We start from the raw sequence: 16,727 nt of genomic DNA, 5'->3' as shown, positions 1-16,727 counted from the left end.
AACGCTTCTGAATAAGTTACCCCCACACTTACATCATTTTAACACCCAATTCCTACATAATTTTTCAATCTATGAACAAGATAGCCCTCACTCCTACTTCATTTTAACCCTTTGACAGGCCAACTAATACATCATTTTACCCACTCAGAACAAGTTACCCCCTCAATCGTACATCAATTTCACAGCCCCTCGAAGCTCTAATCCTAATTTGCTTTAGCACGCCGTACACGATGACTGACAGTCTTTGCCCACAACTTCTGCACCTTCAGCGGCTTCACCTTAGCCTCAAGATCATCAATGCTTGCTCAATTGTTTTCTGTCCTTCTTCAAAAATAAAAATTGTTAGGTTTACTCCCCTCTCAGATAATTACCCCTCACTTAATCATTATACCGCCTTAGCAGCCCTATTCTTACTTCATTTTACACCCTATTGATAATTTAACCAATTACTCTTGCAACTATATCCCTTGACAGCCCAATTATTACATCAATTTTCCCGTTCTGATCAAATTACCCCCGCAATCTTTCAACATATCGCCCCTGGATGCTCTAACCTCATCTTGTTTTAAGGCCCCTAACTCGAAGACGGACTTCTTTCTACTACAAACTCTGTACTTTCAGCCGGTACTCCTTTGCCTCCTGACCATTATTGCTAGCTCCGTATTTGAAGGTTTATCTTTATGGATAAAAGTTACATCCACTCTTACATCAATTTAACCTTCTTAGCAGCCCAATTCTTACATCATTTTTCCAACCTATGAACAATTTCCCCCCCTACTTAGCGTCATGATCATCAATGCGTGCTCAACTTTTGGCTGTCGGTCTTCACGAATAATTTTTAGTAGGTTTACTCCCCTCTCAGATAATTACCCCTCACTAAATCATTTAGCCCATTAGCAGCTCAATTCTTACTTTATTTTACACCCATACTCTTACGTCTTTTTATCCCCTTGGTAGCTCAATGATTACATCATTTTTCACGGTCTGAACAGGTTAAATCAGCTCTCTTTCAATATTTCCCCCTGTTTGCTCCAGACTTACATTGCTTTGGCACCCCATACTCGAAAACTGACTTTCTTATACCACAATCTCTGTACTTTCAGCCTATTCTCCTTTGCCTCCAGACCATAAATGCGTGCTCTGTTTTGAAGGTTCATCTGTAGGTACCAAAGATGTTAGAATTTCGCCCTCTCAGACAGTTAGCCCTCATTATATCCTAATACCCCCTTGTCAGCCCAATTCTTACACAGAAACCCTCTGTAAAAGTTACCTGCGCATTTACATCAATTTAACACTCTTAGCAGCCCAATTCCTACATAATTTTAATCACTATGAAAAAGTTAGCCCTCACTCATACATCATTTTGACCCCTTGACAGCCAACACTTACATCATTTTAACCACTACGAACAAGTTACTCCCTCAATTTTACATCAATTAAAAAACCCCCAGGAAGCTCTAAACTTACATTTCTTTAGCACCCCGTACTCGAAGACTGACAGCCTTCACCCACGACTTCTGCACCTTCAACCGCTCAACCTTAGACTCCAGATAATCAATGCTCGCTCAATTCTTGTCTCTCTGTCTTTATGAATAACATTTGTTAAGTTTACTCCCCTCTCAGATAATTAACCCTCACCAAATGATTATAGCGCCTTAGCAGCCTAAATCTCAATTCTTTTTACACCGTATTGACAAGTTACACCATTACTCGTGCATTTTGTAACCCCTTGACAGCCCAATTATTGCATCCTGTTTTCCAAAGTGATCCAGTTGCTCCCGCAAGTTTTCTACATTTCCCCCTGGAGGCTCTAACCTTACATTAATTTAGGACACCGTACTTGAAGACTGACTTGTACCACTACATCTGTGCTTTCAGAGGGTTCTCCTTTGCCTCCAGACCATCAATGCCTGCTCCGTTGTTGAAGGTTAATCTTTATGGATGAAAGTGGTTAGAATTTCTCCTTCTCAGAAAAGTAGCCCTTATTGCATTATTATACCCCCTTGTCAGACCAATTCTTACACAATTTCAACCCCTCTGAATAAGTTACCCCCGAAATTACGTCGATTTAACACCCTGAGCAACCTAATTCTTACATAATTTTTTAACCCTAATGAACAAGTAAGCCCTCAGTCTTACAACACTTTAACCTTTTGATCGGCCAACTCTTACGTCATTTTACCCACTCCGAACAAGTTTACCCCCCCCCCCGCCCCCAATCTCACATCTTTTTAAATGACCCTGGAAGCTCTAATCATACATTGCGTTAGAGCCCGTACTCGAAGACTGACAGTCTTTACCCACAACCTCTGCACCCTCAGCCGCTTCAACTCAGCCTCAAGATCATCAATGCATGCTCAATTGTTTTCTGTATCTCTTCAAAAATAAAAAAAAGTTAGCTTTACTCCCCACTCAGATAATTAACACTCACTAAATCATTATAAACCACTTAGCAGCCCAATTCTTACTTCATATTAAACCCTTACGCTTACATATTTTTTACACCTTGACAGCACTATTGTTACATCATTTTTCCCGCTCTGGAAAAGTTACCCCCGCAATCTTTCAACATTTTCCCCTTGGATGCTCTAACCGTACATTGCTTTAAGAGCGTTACTCGAAGACTGACTTTCTTGCACCACAATCTCTTGTACTTTCAGCCGGTCCTCCTTTGCCTCCAGACCATCAATGCCTGCTCCGTTTTCGAAGATTAATCTCTATGGATGAAAGTGGTTAGAATTTATCCCTCTGAGAAAATTAGCCCTCATTATATCATTATACCCCCTTGTCAGCCCAATTTCTAAAATTTTAACCCTCTGAATTAGTTCGACACCCTTATTCGACACCCTTAGTAGCCCAATTCATACATATTTTTAAACATTATGAACAAGTTAGAGCTCACTCTTACATCATTTTACCAACTCTGAAAAAGTTAGCCCCTCAATCTTACATTTTTATTGCTCCTGGAAGCTCTACTCTTAATTTGCTTTACCACCCCGTACTTGAACACTGACAGTCTTCGCCCACGACTTCTGCACCTTCAGCCGCCTCATCTTAGACTCCAGATGATCAATGCTTACTCAATTCTTGTCTGTCTATCTTAATGAATGGCATTTGTTAGGTTTACCCCTCTCTCAGATAATTAACCCTCACTAAATCAATTTACCCACTTAGCAGCCCAATTCTTACTTCTTTTTACACCTTATTGACAAGCTACCTACTGACTCTTACAATTTTTTAACCGCTGGACATCCCAATTCCCGCTCTGACCAAGTCACCCCCGAAATGTTACGACATTTCACCCCTATAAGCTCTAATCCTACGTTGCTTTGGCACAACATTCTCGAAGACTGACTTTCTTGTACCACAACCTCTGTACTTTTTGCCTATTCTCCTTTGCCTCCAGACCATCAATGCGTGCTCCGTTTTTGAAGGTTCATCTTTAGGGATCAAAGTTGTTAGAATTTCTACCTCTCAGAATATTAGCCCTCATTACATCATTATAACCCCTTGTCAGCACAATAAATCTTACACAATTTCAACTCCTCTGAGATACTCCCGCAATTAAATCTGTTTAACACCCTTAGCAGCCCAATTCCTAAATAATTTCAAACCCTATGAACAAGTTAGCCCTCACTCTTACATTTTTTAGCCCCTTGACAGGCCAACTTTTACATCATTTTACCAACTCTGAACGCGTTAACCCCACAATATTACATCTTTTTTTAACGCCCCCTGGAAGCTCTAATCTTACATTGCATTAGCACCCCAAACTGGAAGACTGATAGTCTTTACCCACAACCTCTGCACCTTCAGCCGCTTCAACTTAGCGTCAAGATCATCAATGCGTGCTCAACTTTTGGCTGTCGGACTTCACGAAAAATTTTTAGTAGGTTTACTCCCCTCTCAGATAATTACCCCTCACTAAATCATTTGGCCCATTAGCAGCTCAATTCTTACTTTATTTTACACCCATTTTCGTACGTCTTTTTATCCCCTTGGTAGCTCAATGATTACATCATTTTTCACGGTCTGAACAGGTTAAATCAGCACTCTTTCAATATTTCCCCCTGTTTGCTCCAGACTGACATTGCTTTAGCACCCCATATTCGAAGAGTGACTTTCTTGTACCACAGCCCCTGTTCTTTCAGCAGGTTCTCCTTTGCCTCCAGACCATCAATTCTTGCACCCTTTTTAACGGTACATCTGTATGGATAAAAATTGTTAGAAATTCTCCCCTCTCAGATAATTACACCTCAGTATGTCACTAACCCCCTCCCCCACTTGGCAGCCCAATCCCTACACAATTTCAACCCACTGAAAAAATTACGCCCCACACCCACTCCTACATCAATTCAACACCCTTAGCAGTCCAACTCTTACTTTTTACACCCTATTGACAAAATACCCCCTGATTTTTACAGCTTTTTAACCGCTTGAAAGTCCAGTTTTTGCATTTTTTCCCCGCTCTGAACATGATACTCCCGCAATGTGACAACCTTTCTCTCCTAGAAATTCTAATCTTACGTTGCTTAGCACACCATTCTTGAAGAGCGACTTTCCTGCACAACAACCTCTGTACTTTCAGCCGGTCCTCCTTCGCCTCCAGACCATCAATTCTTGCTCCGTTCTTTACGGTTCATCTTTAAAACTAAAAATTTTTAGAATTTCGCCCATCTCAGAAAATTAGTCCTCATTATATCACTATATCCCGCTTGGCAGCTCAATTCCTGCACAACATCAACACTTCTGACTAAATTACCCAACCACCCCCACTCTTACATCAATTTAACTTTCTTAGCAGCCCAGTTCTTACATCATTTTTGCAAACTATGAACAAGTTACCCCACCTAGGTTGCTTTGGCACCCCATACACGACGACTGATTTTCTTGTACCACAAACTCTGTACTTTCAGCCTATTCTCCTTTGCCTCCAGACCATAAATGCGTGCTCTGTTTTGAAGGTTCATCATTAGGGATCAAAGTTGTTAGAATTTCTCCCTCTCAGAATATTAGCCCTCATTACATCTCTAAAACCCCTTGTCAGCACAATAAATTTTACACAATTTCAACCCCTCTGAGATACTGCCGCACTTACATCTATTTAACACCCTTAGCAGCCCAATTCCTACATAAATTTAAACCCTATGAACAAGTTAGCCCTCACTCTTACATCATTTTAGCCCCTTGACAGGCCAACTCTTACATTATTTTACCAACTCTGAATACAATAACCCCACAATTTTGAAGCTTCATCATTAGGGATCAAAGTTGTTAGAATTTCTCCCTCTCAGAATATTAGCCCTCATTACATCTCTAAAACCCCTTGTCAGCACAATAAATCTTACACAATTTCAACCCCTCTGAGATACTGCCGCACTTACATCTATTTAACACCCTTAGCAGCCCAATTCCTACATAAATTTAAACCCTATGCACAAGTTAGCCCTCACTCTTACATCATTTTAGCCCCTTGACAGGCCAACTCTTACATTATTTTACCAACTCTGAACACAATAACCCCACATTTTTACATCATTTTTACCGCCCTCAGGAAGCTCTAATCTTACATTGTATTAGCACCCCAAACTAGAAGACCAAAACTCTTTACCCACAACCTCTGCACCTTCAGCGCTTCAACTTAGCCTCAAGATCATCAATGCGTGCTAAATTCTTGGCTGCCGGTCTTCCTGAATAATATTTGTTAGGTTTACTTCCCTCTCAGATAATTACCCCTCACTAAATCATTTATCCCCTTAGCAGCTCAATTCTTACTTCATTTTACACCCAAATTACTTTTTATTCCCTTGGTAGCCCAATTATTACATCATTCTTCACGGTCTGAACAGGTTAAACCAGCACTCTTTCAATATTTCTCCCCTGTTTGCACCAAATTTACATTGATTTAGCACCCCATATTCGAAGAGTGGCTTTCTTGTACCACAACCTCTGTACTTTAAGCAAGTTCTCCTTTGACTCCAGACCATCAATTCTTGCACCCTTTTTAACGGTTCATCTGTATGGATAAAAATTGTTAGAACTTCTCCCCTCTCAGAAAATTACACCTCAAGATATCACTAACCACCCCCCCCCAATTGGCAGCCCAATCCATACACAATTTCAACCCACTGAAAAAATTACGCCCCACACCCACTCCTACATCAATTCAACACCCTTAGCAGTCCAACTCTTACTTTTTACACCCTATTGACAAAATACCCCCTGATTTTTACAGCTTTTTAACCGCTTGAAAGTCCAGTTTTTGCATTTTTTCCCCGCTCTGAACATGATACTCCCGCAATGTGACAACCTTTCTCTCCTAGAAATTCTAATCTTACGTTGCTTAGCACACCATTCTTGAAGAGCGACTTTCCTGCACAACAACCTCTGTACTTTCAGCCGGTCCTCCTTCGCCTCCAGACCATCAATTCTTGCTCCGTTCTTAACGGTGCATCTTTAAAAATAAATATTTTTAGAATTTCGCCCCTCTCAGAAAATTTACCCTCATTATATCACTATATCCCCCTTGGCAGCTCAATTCCTACACAACATCAAAACTTCTGACTAAATTACCCAACCAGTCCCACTCTTACAACAATTAAATTTTCTTAGCAGCCCAATTCTTACTTGATTTTTGCAACCTATGAACAAGTTAACCCCCCCCCCCCCTCATACATCATTTTAGCCTCTTGACAGCCCAAATCGTACATTATTTTACAGCTCTGAACAAGTTACCCCCGCAACCTTACACCATTTTACCACCCCCTGAAAGTTGTATTCTTACATTGCTTTAGCCACCCGTACTCGAAGACTGACGTTCCTTACCTGCAAACTCTGCACCTTCAGCCGGTTCTCCTTATCTTCCAGGCCATCGATGCTAGCTCAATTTTTGACGGCTCTTCTTTATAAATAAAATATGTTGGCTTAACTCCTATCACAGATAATTACGCCTCAATATATCATATATCAATAACCTCCTTAGCAGCCCAATTCTCAATTCTTTTTACACCGTATTGACAAGTTACCCCCTTACTCTTGCATTTTTAACCCCTTGACAGCCCAATTATTACATCATGTTTCCCGCTCTGATCCAGTTACCCCGTAATTTTTCAACTTTTCCCCTAGCTGCTCTAAATTTACATTTCTCTAGGACACCATACTTGAATACTGATTTTCTTGTACCACAACATCTGTGCTTTCAATGGGTTCTCCTTTGCCTCCAGGTCATCAAGGCCTGCTCCGTTTTTGAAGGTTAATCTTTATGGATGAAAGTGTTTAGAATTTCTCCTTCTCGGAAAAGTAGCCCTCATTGCATCATTATACCCCCTTGTTAACTCAATTCTTACATAACTTCAACCCCTCTGAAAAACTTCCACTTCACTCTTACACCATTCCACCTTCTCTTAGCAGCCCAAATCTTACACCATTTGACAAAACTAACCCCTAACACCTATATCAGATTATCAGTCCTTCACATCATTTAACCCGCTATAAACTCCTCTCTTTGCCGGCCATTGCAGCCCATAGAAAATTTGGCCTGAGGGATAATATTTTTAAAGTCCTCCCATTGCAGCGTGTTGCAGCCCATTCGTACAATGGAATTTTGCCGATGGTGGTAATTTTTTAAAAGTACTACCGCTGCAGCCTATTACAGTTTACTGTTACATAACAATTTTGGCCAGGGGTTAACCTTTCAAACGTCTCCTCCTTGCAGACTATTGCAGACCATACTAAATCCAAAATATAGCCAGTGGCGTTATTTGCCAGAAGTCTTCCCATTGCAATTTTTTGCAGCCCCCTCCTACATTGCATTTTTGGCCAGAGGGTAATTCCTCAAACGTCCTACCATTGGCGCACAACAGGCCACACCTACATTGCATTTTTTAACCAGAGTGTAATTCCACAAAAGTCCTCCCATTGCCGCACTGCAGGCCACTCCTAAATCGCAATTTTTGATTAGGGGTTAATTTCTCAAGAGTTCTCTTATTGCAGCACATTGAAGCCCACTGTTACATAGCAATTTTTGTTGATGGGGGCTACATCGCAGTTTTCGCCCATTGCAGCTCACACGTACAACGAGATTTTGGCCAGGGCTCAAAGGTCATCCCATTGCAGCCCATTGCAGTCCCACTCTTACATCGGAATTTTGCGTAGGGGATGTTATTCCTTGGAAGTCTTCAATTTACAGCCAATTGAAGCCCACTCTTACATCGGAACTTAGGATAGGGGTCGTAGTTCCTCAAAAGTCCTCCGATTGCATCCAATGCAGACCAATTTAAATACGATTTTTGACCACGGAGAAGGGTATTGCCTCAGCTGTCCTCAAATTTCAGCCCATTTCAACCCAATCTTGCAGCGCAGTTACGGTCAGGAGTAAGTTCTCAAAAGTCTTCAAGTTAAAGACCATTGCCGCACATTTTAATATCGCAATTGTGACCAGTAGGCATAATTCCTCAAAAGTCCTCCAATTGCAAGCGACTCTTACATCGGAGGTTAGGTCTGGCGTGGTTCCTCAAAAACCAAATTGCAGCCCAGTGTAGCTCAATCAGACATGGCATTTTTGGGAGGTTTTTTTTCTCAAAAGCTCTCCCTTTGAAACCCATTGCAGAAATTTCTTATGTTAAAATTTCGGCCAGGTTGAAATCTTTCCAATTTCGTCCCATTACATCTATTAGGACCCACTCTTGCGTCACAATTTTGGTCAGAGTTAATTCCTCAAAATTCCTCTTATTGAGGGCCGTTGCATGCCACATCGCAATTTTGACCAATAGGGTAATTTTTCAAAAGTCCTCCTATTGCAGCCTATTGCAATCCAATTTTAAATAGGAATTTTCGGCCAGGGCTAATTCTTGAAAATTTCTACCATTGCTGCCACTTGCAGAACACTCTTAGATCGCAGTTTTGTTCAGGGGTTAATTCCTCAAGAGTGCCCCCATTGCAGCCTATTTTACATCGCAATTTTGGTCGAGGGGATGGGGGCAAGTTTATCAAAAAGCCTCCTACTGGAGCCCACGGAAAACTAATCATACATCAAAATTTTGGCCCGGATTGTAAATCCTTAAAAATCATCCAATTGCAGCCCATTCCAGCCCTCTCTTACAACGCAACCTTGACCAGGGGGAGTATTTAATCAAAAATCTTCTCATTGCAGCCCTCCTACATACAAATATAGGCCAGGTGTGGTAGTTCCTGAAAAGTCTCCCCATTGCAACCACTGCAGCCCACTCTCACATTGCTATTTTGGCCAGGGGGAGGGGGAATTCCTACAATGTCCTCAAATTGCAGCCTTATTGCAGCCCACTTTTACAAGCAATTTTGGACAGGGGCATAATTCCTCAAAAGTTGACCAATTGCAGCCTACTCCTACATAGCAATTCAGGCCATCGGTTATTTCCTCAAAAAACTCTTACATCGCGATTTCTGCCAGGTGAGTAATGCATCAAGATTCCTCCCATTGCAGCCCCACTCTTACATCATCCCCCTACCAAAAAGCCCCTCAATCTTACATCAATTAAACTCCTATAGACCAATTACCCTCCCCTAAACTGTTGCAACAAAATGGGAGGACTTTAGGGAGTACATTTGACCTAGGTACACCCACAGCCATCAAAGCGCTCTTCCGCTAAACAGGCCTCAAATTATGGCTTTGGACAACATGGCGGGGAAAAAGTTTTTTCAAAAGTTTCAAAGGAATCAGAATCCGTAGATGTTATGTAAAATTATATATATGTTGAAAAATGGGTTCGAGAAAGTGTTACTTAACATTTTATTCAATAGTTATTGCGTAACATGACATTCATTATTTATTGCGTAACATTTCATTCATCATTTCATATTTCTTCCTGAATGTGTTCACAATAGCATTCAATTTGTTTTTTGCTGGTCTTTGAAAGTGAACAACCAGAATAATCAGAACGAGAGAATTAGCCAATGAGAATAGTCGTGAGAAACTGTGTGCAACCGTTAAAGTAGTTGTTGACCTCATCACCCGGGTTGAGAAATTGCGACGAAATCGAAGCAAGAAATGTCGTTTTTGGTCGACTTTTGTCGATTTCGTCGGTTTTTTATGTAGGAAATGTCGATTATCCACGTTTTCGTCGGTATTGTCGGTATTTGATGTAAGAAGTGTCGATTAGCGTAGTTTTCGTCGGTATTGTCGGTTTTGGCAGTAAGAAGTGTCGATTATCGTCCTTTTTTGTAGGTATTGTCAGTCTCAATATGTTTTAAATACAAAAGAAATAGATTACAACTAAGTGACAAGTGGTGCAGTGGAGGAGAAGGTGGCTACTAGTATCCGGCTAAAAGTCATCCCATTCCAGCCCATTGCAGCCCCACTCTTACATAGGAATTTTGCGTAGGGGATGTTATTCCTCAGAAGTCTTCAAACTACAGCCAATTGAATCCCACTCTTAAATCGGAACTTAGGATAGGGGTCATAGTTCCTCAAAAGTCCTCCGATTGCATCCAATGCAGCCCAATTTAAGTACAATTTTTGACCACGGAGAAGGGTATTTCCTCAGATGTCCTCAAATTTCAGCCCATTTCAACCCAATCTTACAGTGCAGTTACGGTCAGGAGTAATTTCTCAAAAGTCTTCAAATTAAAGACCATTGCCGCACATTTTAATATCGCAATTGTGACCAGCTGGCATAATTCCTCAAACGTCCTCCAATTGCAAGCGACTCTTACATCGGAGATTAGGTCTGGCGTGGTTCCTCAAAAACCAAATTGCAGCCCATTGCAGCTCAATCAGAGATGGCATTTTTGGGCGGTTTTTTTTCTCAAAAGCTCTCCCTTTGAAACCCATTGCAGAAACTTCTTATGTTAAAATTTTGGCCAGGTTGAAATCTTTCCAATTTCGTCCCATTACATCTATTAGGACCCACTCTTACGTCACAATTTTGGTCAGAGTTAATTCCTCAAAAGTCCTCTCATTGCAGGCCGTTGCATGCCACATCGAAATTTTGACCAATAGGGTAATTTTTCAAAAGTCCTCCTATTGCAGCCTATTGCAATCCAATCTTAAATCGCAATTTTGGGCCAGGGTTATTTCTTGAAAATGTCTACCATTGCTGCCCCTACAGACTACTCTTAGATCGCAGTTTTGTTTAGGGGTTAATTCCTCAAGAGTGCTCCCATTGCAGCCTATTTTACATCGCAATTTTGGTCGAGGGGATGGGGGCAAATTTATCAAAAAGCCTCCTACTGGAGCCCACGGAAGCCTATTCATACATCAAAATTTCGGCCCGGAGTGTAAATCCTTGAAAATCATCCAATTGCAGCCCATTCCAGCCCTCTCTTACAACGCAACCTTGACCAGGGGGAGTATTTAATCAAAAGTCTTCTCATTGCAGCCCTCCTACATACAAATATAGGCCAGGTGTGGTAGTTCCTGAAAAGTCTCCCCAATGCAACCACTGCAGCCCACTCTCACATTGCTATTTTGGCCAGGGGGAGGGGTAATTCCTACAATGTCCTCAAATTGCAGCCCTATTGCAGCCCACTTTTACAAGCAATTTTGGACAGGGGCGTAATTCCTCAAAAGTCGACCAATTGCAGCCCACTCCTACATAGCAATTCAGGCCATCGGTTATTTCCTCAAAAAACTCTTTTATCGCAATTTCTGGCAGGGGAGTAATTCATCAAGAGTCCTCCCAATGCAGCCCCACTCTTACATCATCCCCCCTACCAAAAACCCCCTCAATCTTACATCAATTAAACCCCGTAGACCAATTACCCTCCCCTAATCTGTTACAACAAAATGGGAGGACTTTAGGGAGTACATTTGACCTAGGTACACTCCACAGCTATCAAAGTGCTCTTCTGCTAAACAGGCCTCAAATTATGGCATTGGACAACATGGCGGGGAAAAAGTTTTTTCAAAAGTTTCAAAGGAATCAGAATCCGTAGATGTTATGTAAAATTATATATATGTTGAAAAATGGGTTCGAGAAAGTGTTACTTAACATTTTATTCAATAGTTATTGCGTAACATGACATTCATTATTTATTGCGTAACATTTCATTCATCATTTCATACTTCTTCCTGAATGTGTTCACAATAGCATTCAATTTGTTTTTTGCTGGTCTTTGAAAGTGAACAACCAGAATAATCAGAACGAGAGAATTAGCCAATGAGAATAGTCGTGAGAAACTGTGTGCGACCGTTAAAGCAGTTGTTGACCTCATCAGTGATATGTGCTCTTGTATCGGGTACAACTCCTCAATAAAGTGCTTGTTTACGATCATATCAGGCAGGTGTTCATACCGAAATATCCTTTTTTTCCAGTCAACCTCTAACTTCTTAGAAACCCTGTTTCCTTAAATGGTTGAAAAGTTTCTACGGTTCTGTTTCTCTCTCAACATGAATTATTTATTTGTTTTCATCAGCCCGCCTTTGCGTACACCCGTGCACGTGTTTTCAAAATACTGAAAGTATCAATCCTTTTTGTGACGCGGCATTACCGTTCAGAATCAAAACAAAATGAGGATCTTTTCCGTTTGTCCCTCAAGACCTGCAATATCTGGATTTACGTAAGAAAGTTGTCAGATCTTAACAGAATATTATTAGGATAAAATTTATAATACTGGAAAACACATTTGAAAGCAACCCGGGCCGAGGTGTCAACGCTAAAAAACGCAAAATTATGTAAGATTGGCGTTGAATGCGTAGAATTTATGTAAGATCTACGCTTGAGCGTAGATCTTACATAAATTCTACGCATTCAACGCTAATCTTACATAATTTTGCGTTGAATTTTGGCGTAGATCTTACATATTTAGCGTTGAATTTTAGCGTAGATCTTACATATTTAGCGTTGAATTTAGCGTAGATCTTACATAATTTCAACGCATTCAACGCTAATCTTACATAATTTTGCGTTGAATTTTGGCGTAGATCTTACATATTTAGCGTTGAATTTTAGCCTAGATCTTACATAAATTCAACGCATTCAACGCTAATCTTACATAATTTTGCGTTGAATTTTGGCGTAGATCTTACATATTTAGCGTTGAATTTTAGCGTAGATCTTACATACTTAGCGTTGAATTTAGCGTAGATCTTACATAAATCCAACGCATTCAACGCTAATCTCACATAATTTTGCGTTGAATTTTGGCGTAGATCTTACATATTTAGCGTTGAATTTTAGCTTAGATCTTACATATTTAGCGTTGAAATTAGCGTAGATCTTACATAAATTCAACGCATTCAACGCTAATCTTACATAATTTTGCGTTGAATTTTGGCGTAGATCTTACATATTTAGCGTTGAATTTAGCATAGATCTTACATAATTTCAACGCATTCAACGCTAATCTTACATAATTTTGCGTTGAATTTTGGCGTAGATCTTACATATTTAGCGTTGAATTTTAGCGTAGATCTTACATATTTAGCGTTGGAGTGTGGGGGGTAGGGGGTGTTGTTGGGGGGAAGGGGGGGAGGGTGGAGGGGGATTGGTTTAATTTTTAGGTGGCTAGAAATAATAAAAGTCGGTTGTTCATTGCAGAAAAAAATTGAAGGTGTCGTTCGAAATTTTATGAGGGATCGTTTTGATGGGGGCGCGGGGGAGGGGGTGGGGGTGGGGGGGGGCTAAATTCAACGCTAAATGTGTAAGATCCACGCTATATTCAACGCTAAATATGTAAGATCTACGCTAAATTCAACGCTAAATATGTAAGATCTACGCTAAATTCAACGCTAAATATGTAAGATCTACGCTAAATTCAACGCTAAATGTGTAAGATCTACGGTAAATTCAACGCTAAATATGTAAGATCTACGCTAAATTCAACGCTAAATATGTAAGATCTACGCTAAATTCAACGCTAAATATGTAAGATCTACGCTAAATTCAACGCTAAATATGTAAGATCTACGCTAAATTCAACGCTAAATGTGTAAGATCTACGCTAAATTCAACGCTAAATGTGTAAGATCTACGCTAAATTCAACGCTAAATGTGTAAGATCTACGCTAAACTCAACGCTAAATATGTAAGATCTACGCTAAATTCAACGCTAAATGTGTAAGATCTACGCTAAATTCAACGCTAAATATGTAAGATCAGCGGCAACTAGCGTTGACAATTCGCAAAAATCACCGCAATTTTCTTACATAATTTTGCGTTGAATGCGTTGAATTTTTGTCTTTAAATTCAACGCATTCAACGCAAAATTATGTAAGAAAATTGCGGTGAATTTTCCGACTTGTCAACGCTAGTTGCCGCTGATCTTACATAATTTTGGCCAAATTCCTCGACCCGGGAAAACATTTTAATTTTTGTTTACCTCGTTAAAAATGTCCATTGGAAATGTACACAACCTACCGGGGGGGGGGGGGGGGGGGGGGGTTGGGGGGTTTCTAGTCTTCCAAGAATCTTACAAGTCTCCTTATGCATAATCATACGTGAGTCTTGAATGATATTTGTAAGCTGACTGCATTAGTTGAAAGGGACTCAGAAGAAAACCGTCCTTTTCTCTCAAAAGAGATACATTTGTAACTTTGATAGTTCATTCGTCGTTTTTTTAGGATATTTGATGTCGGCGTGACAACTTGCGAAACCATAGGTAAAAATTACCTTCTAGTGGGAGGAGCTATAAAAGACAATTGAGAACTTGAGAAATTTGACTTGAAATGTTCGCGAAAGTTGACTGGGGACTTAACTCCCAAAATGCATTTTTTTCCGACTAAAAATTGGGAGATGGCTATTGATGATGTTAAGTTTGAGTGAAAAAGCCTGGGAAGACCTTGTTTCATGTTGGCATAACAAAGTAGCGGTGACCTGGTCACCGCTAAACCGAAAAATCAATCATATCTGAAATCGAATAGACTGTAAATATTACAAAAAATCACGGACGCTCAGATTCACGCAGATGTTAATGCCCTTGTTGAGAAAATGCGACGCGTTTTTTTGTTGATTTTGTCGGTCTTTATGTAGAAACTGTCGATTATCGTCGTTATTGTTGGTAATGTCGGTATTTTATGTAAAAAGTTTCGATTGGTGTAGCTTTTGTCAATATCGTCCGTATTTTTGTATAAAAAGTGTCTATTATCGTAATTTTTTGTCCGTATCGTCAGTCTCAATTTGTGTTAAATACAAAAAAGTTATAAGAAAACTAGGTGAGAGGTTGTGCAGTGGCGCAGAAGGTGGATAATGCTCTAGGGTTTGTAGATTCGAGGTTTGACAAGGACTGTCCTTTCTGTCAGACTTTTTGAACGGCAAAATCAGACGATTCTTCTTTTTAAATACTGACGAATACCAACCAAAACAACAAAAAAAAGGTAAGGCCTTTGACCGGTTTTGGTGAAGTAAATCCGACGAAAACGCGCGATTCTTATATGCGAGTCCGAAGAAAATCTCAAAACGGGTGACAATAACCATATGTGACAGTGCTATACGTTGCTAAGATTTCCATATTATTTTGACCTCATCTCTCCCGAGGACAAAAATTTCTCTAACATGGCGCTGCTAAAAGAAACGAATTAGATACAGGATTTCTCAATGCCCCAATTCATAGCTGTATAACGTTACGAAACTGAGATAAATCCCTGAGAACACTCGAAAAAAATGCAGCCATACATGTTCCTAATCTACCACATAGAAGCTGGAATGGAGCTAGCGAAAAAATAGCATATATCTAATATCACCGAGAAAAACAAAATCAAAATATGTTTTCAGACAAAAAAATTCATGTGAAATTTAAAACCAGCGATTACCAAAATATTGGAGTCATCAGTTCCAGCTTAAGTGCTCCATTATAAGAGTACTAAGCTAATATTTGATCAGCGGAAGCGGAAAAAAACCTGGACTGTTGAGAAGGACAGCGTGGGAACCATTAGGCAAATAATGAACAGGTAAAAACTGGAAAAAACAATCAGATTTAGAAGTCTGTTTACCTGAAGTGAGAAAACCAAAACTGTAAACTGCAGAAACTACCAAAAAATAAAGCATGCTATATTCTTCAACGGTCTCCAAATTAGAACAAAATCTGACGCATACCGAGAGATGAAATTAAAGTTCTACTACACCCACCAACAACAAACGGTCCAAAAAATGCTAGAAAATCGGAGTTTTATGAAACAGAGAGAAGCCCTCAGCACAGAAAAGATAACACGCAGCACACGATCGGAGTTTTATGAAACAGAGAGAAGCCCTCAGCACAGAAAAGATAACACGCAGCACAGAAAAGCCCGCAGCTCAACACAGCACTGAAAAACTAATTTCAGAAATAAGCAATAATTATATGGACGAAAAGTACATTAAAAGAAATTCTAAAAAAAATAGGATACGGGGTGAGATTCATAGCTACAGATTGCCGCAGCTGAAATCAGACAATCAATCACCAAAAATATCAAATTTGACAGGAAAAATTAACGGAGTAGAAATATACGGTAATCAATAACTACGGATAGAAATCAGAGGAAATATAGGAAGTTGTAACATCTACAAAAATTAGATAACACCCTAGTTGACACAGATTCTTGCTAAAACTGGTCTTCAAAGATCGTGCAAGGCTAATGGTTATCTGTCGAGATTCTGGCAAATTTGTACCGCTCGTGGCTTTGCTCCCATTGGCTGTTATAGTTGTATTAACGCATTTAGCTCATGATTTTCCTAAAATATTTTTGAGTAAGTTTTAAGAGAAAATTGCAATCAAAATTAAAATAAGACATCTGTATTTTGATGAAATACAACATATGTTTGGGGAACTAAGAGTAA

General features: G+C 39.9%; 1 protein-coding gene across 1 annotated transcript in view; it reads right to left on the bottom strand.

Moving 5' to 3' along the window:
• Positions 1-11,872: 11,872 nt before the first annotated feature.
• The window catches only part of LOC142338619 (uncharacterized), a 215,436-nt gene continuing 210,581 nt past the window's right edge, over positions 11,873-16,727 (bottom strand). The window contains exon 4 of the mRNA XM_075388455.1: positions 11,873-12,277. Coding sequence (XP_075244570.1) covers positions 12,004-12,277 — 274 coding nt within the window. The 3' untranslated portion in view covers positions 11,873-12,003. The remainder of the gene's footprint in view (positions 12,278-16,727) is intronic.

Source organism: Convolutriloba macropyga, chromosome 4 (genome assembly GCF_964194025.1).
Source record: "Convolutriloba macropyga chromosome 4, txConMacr16.3, whole genome shotgun sequence".
NCBI classification, from domain to species: Eukaryota; Metazoa; Xenacoelomorpha; order Acoela; family Convolutidae; genus Convolutriloba; species Convolutriloba macropyga.
The sequence above is the reverse complement of the archived record's forward strand: the minus strand, read 5'-3'. Positions and strand labels throughout refer to the sequence as shown.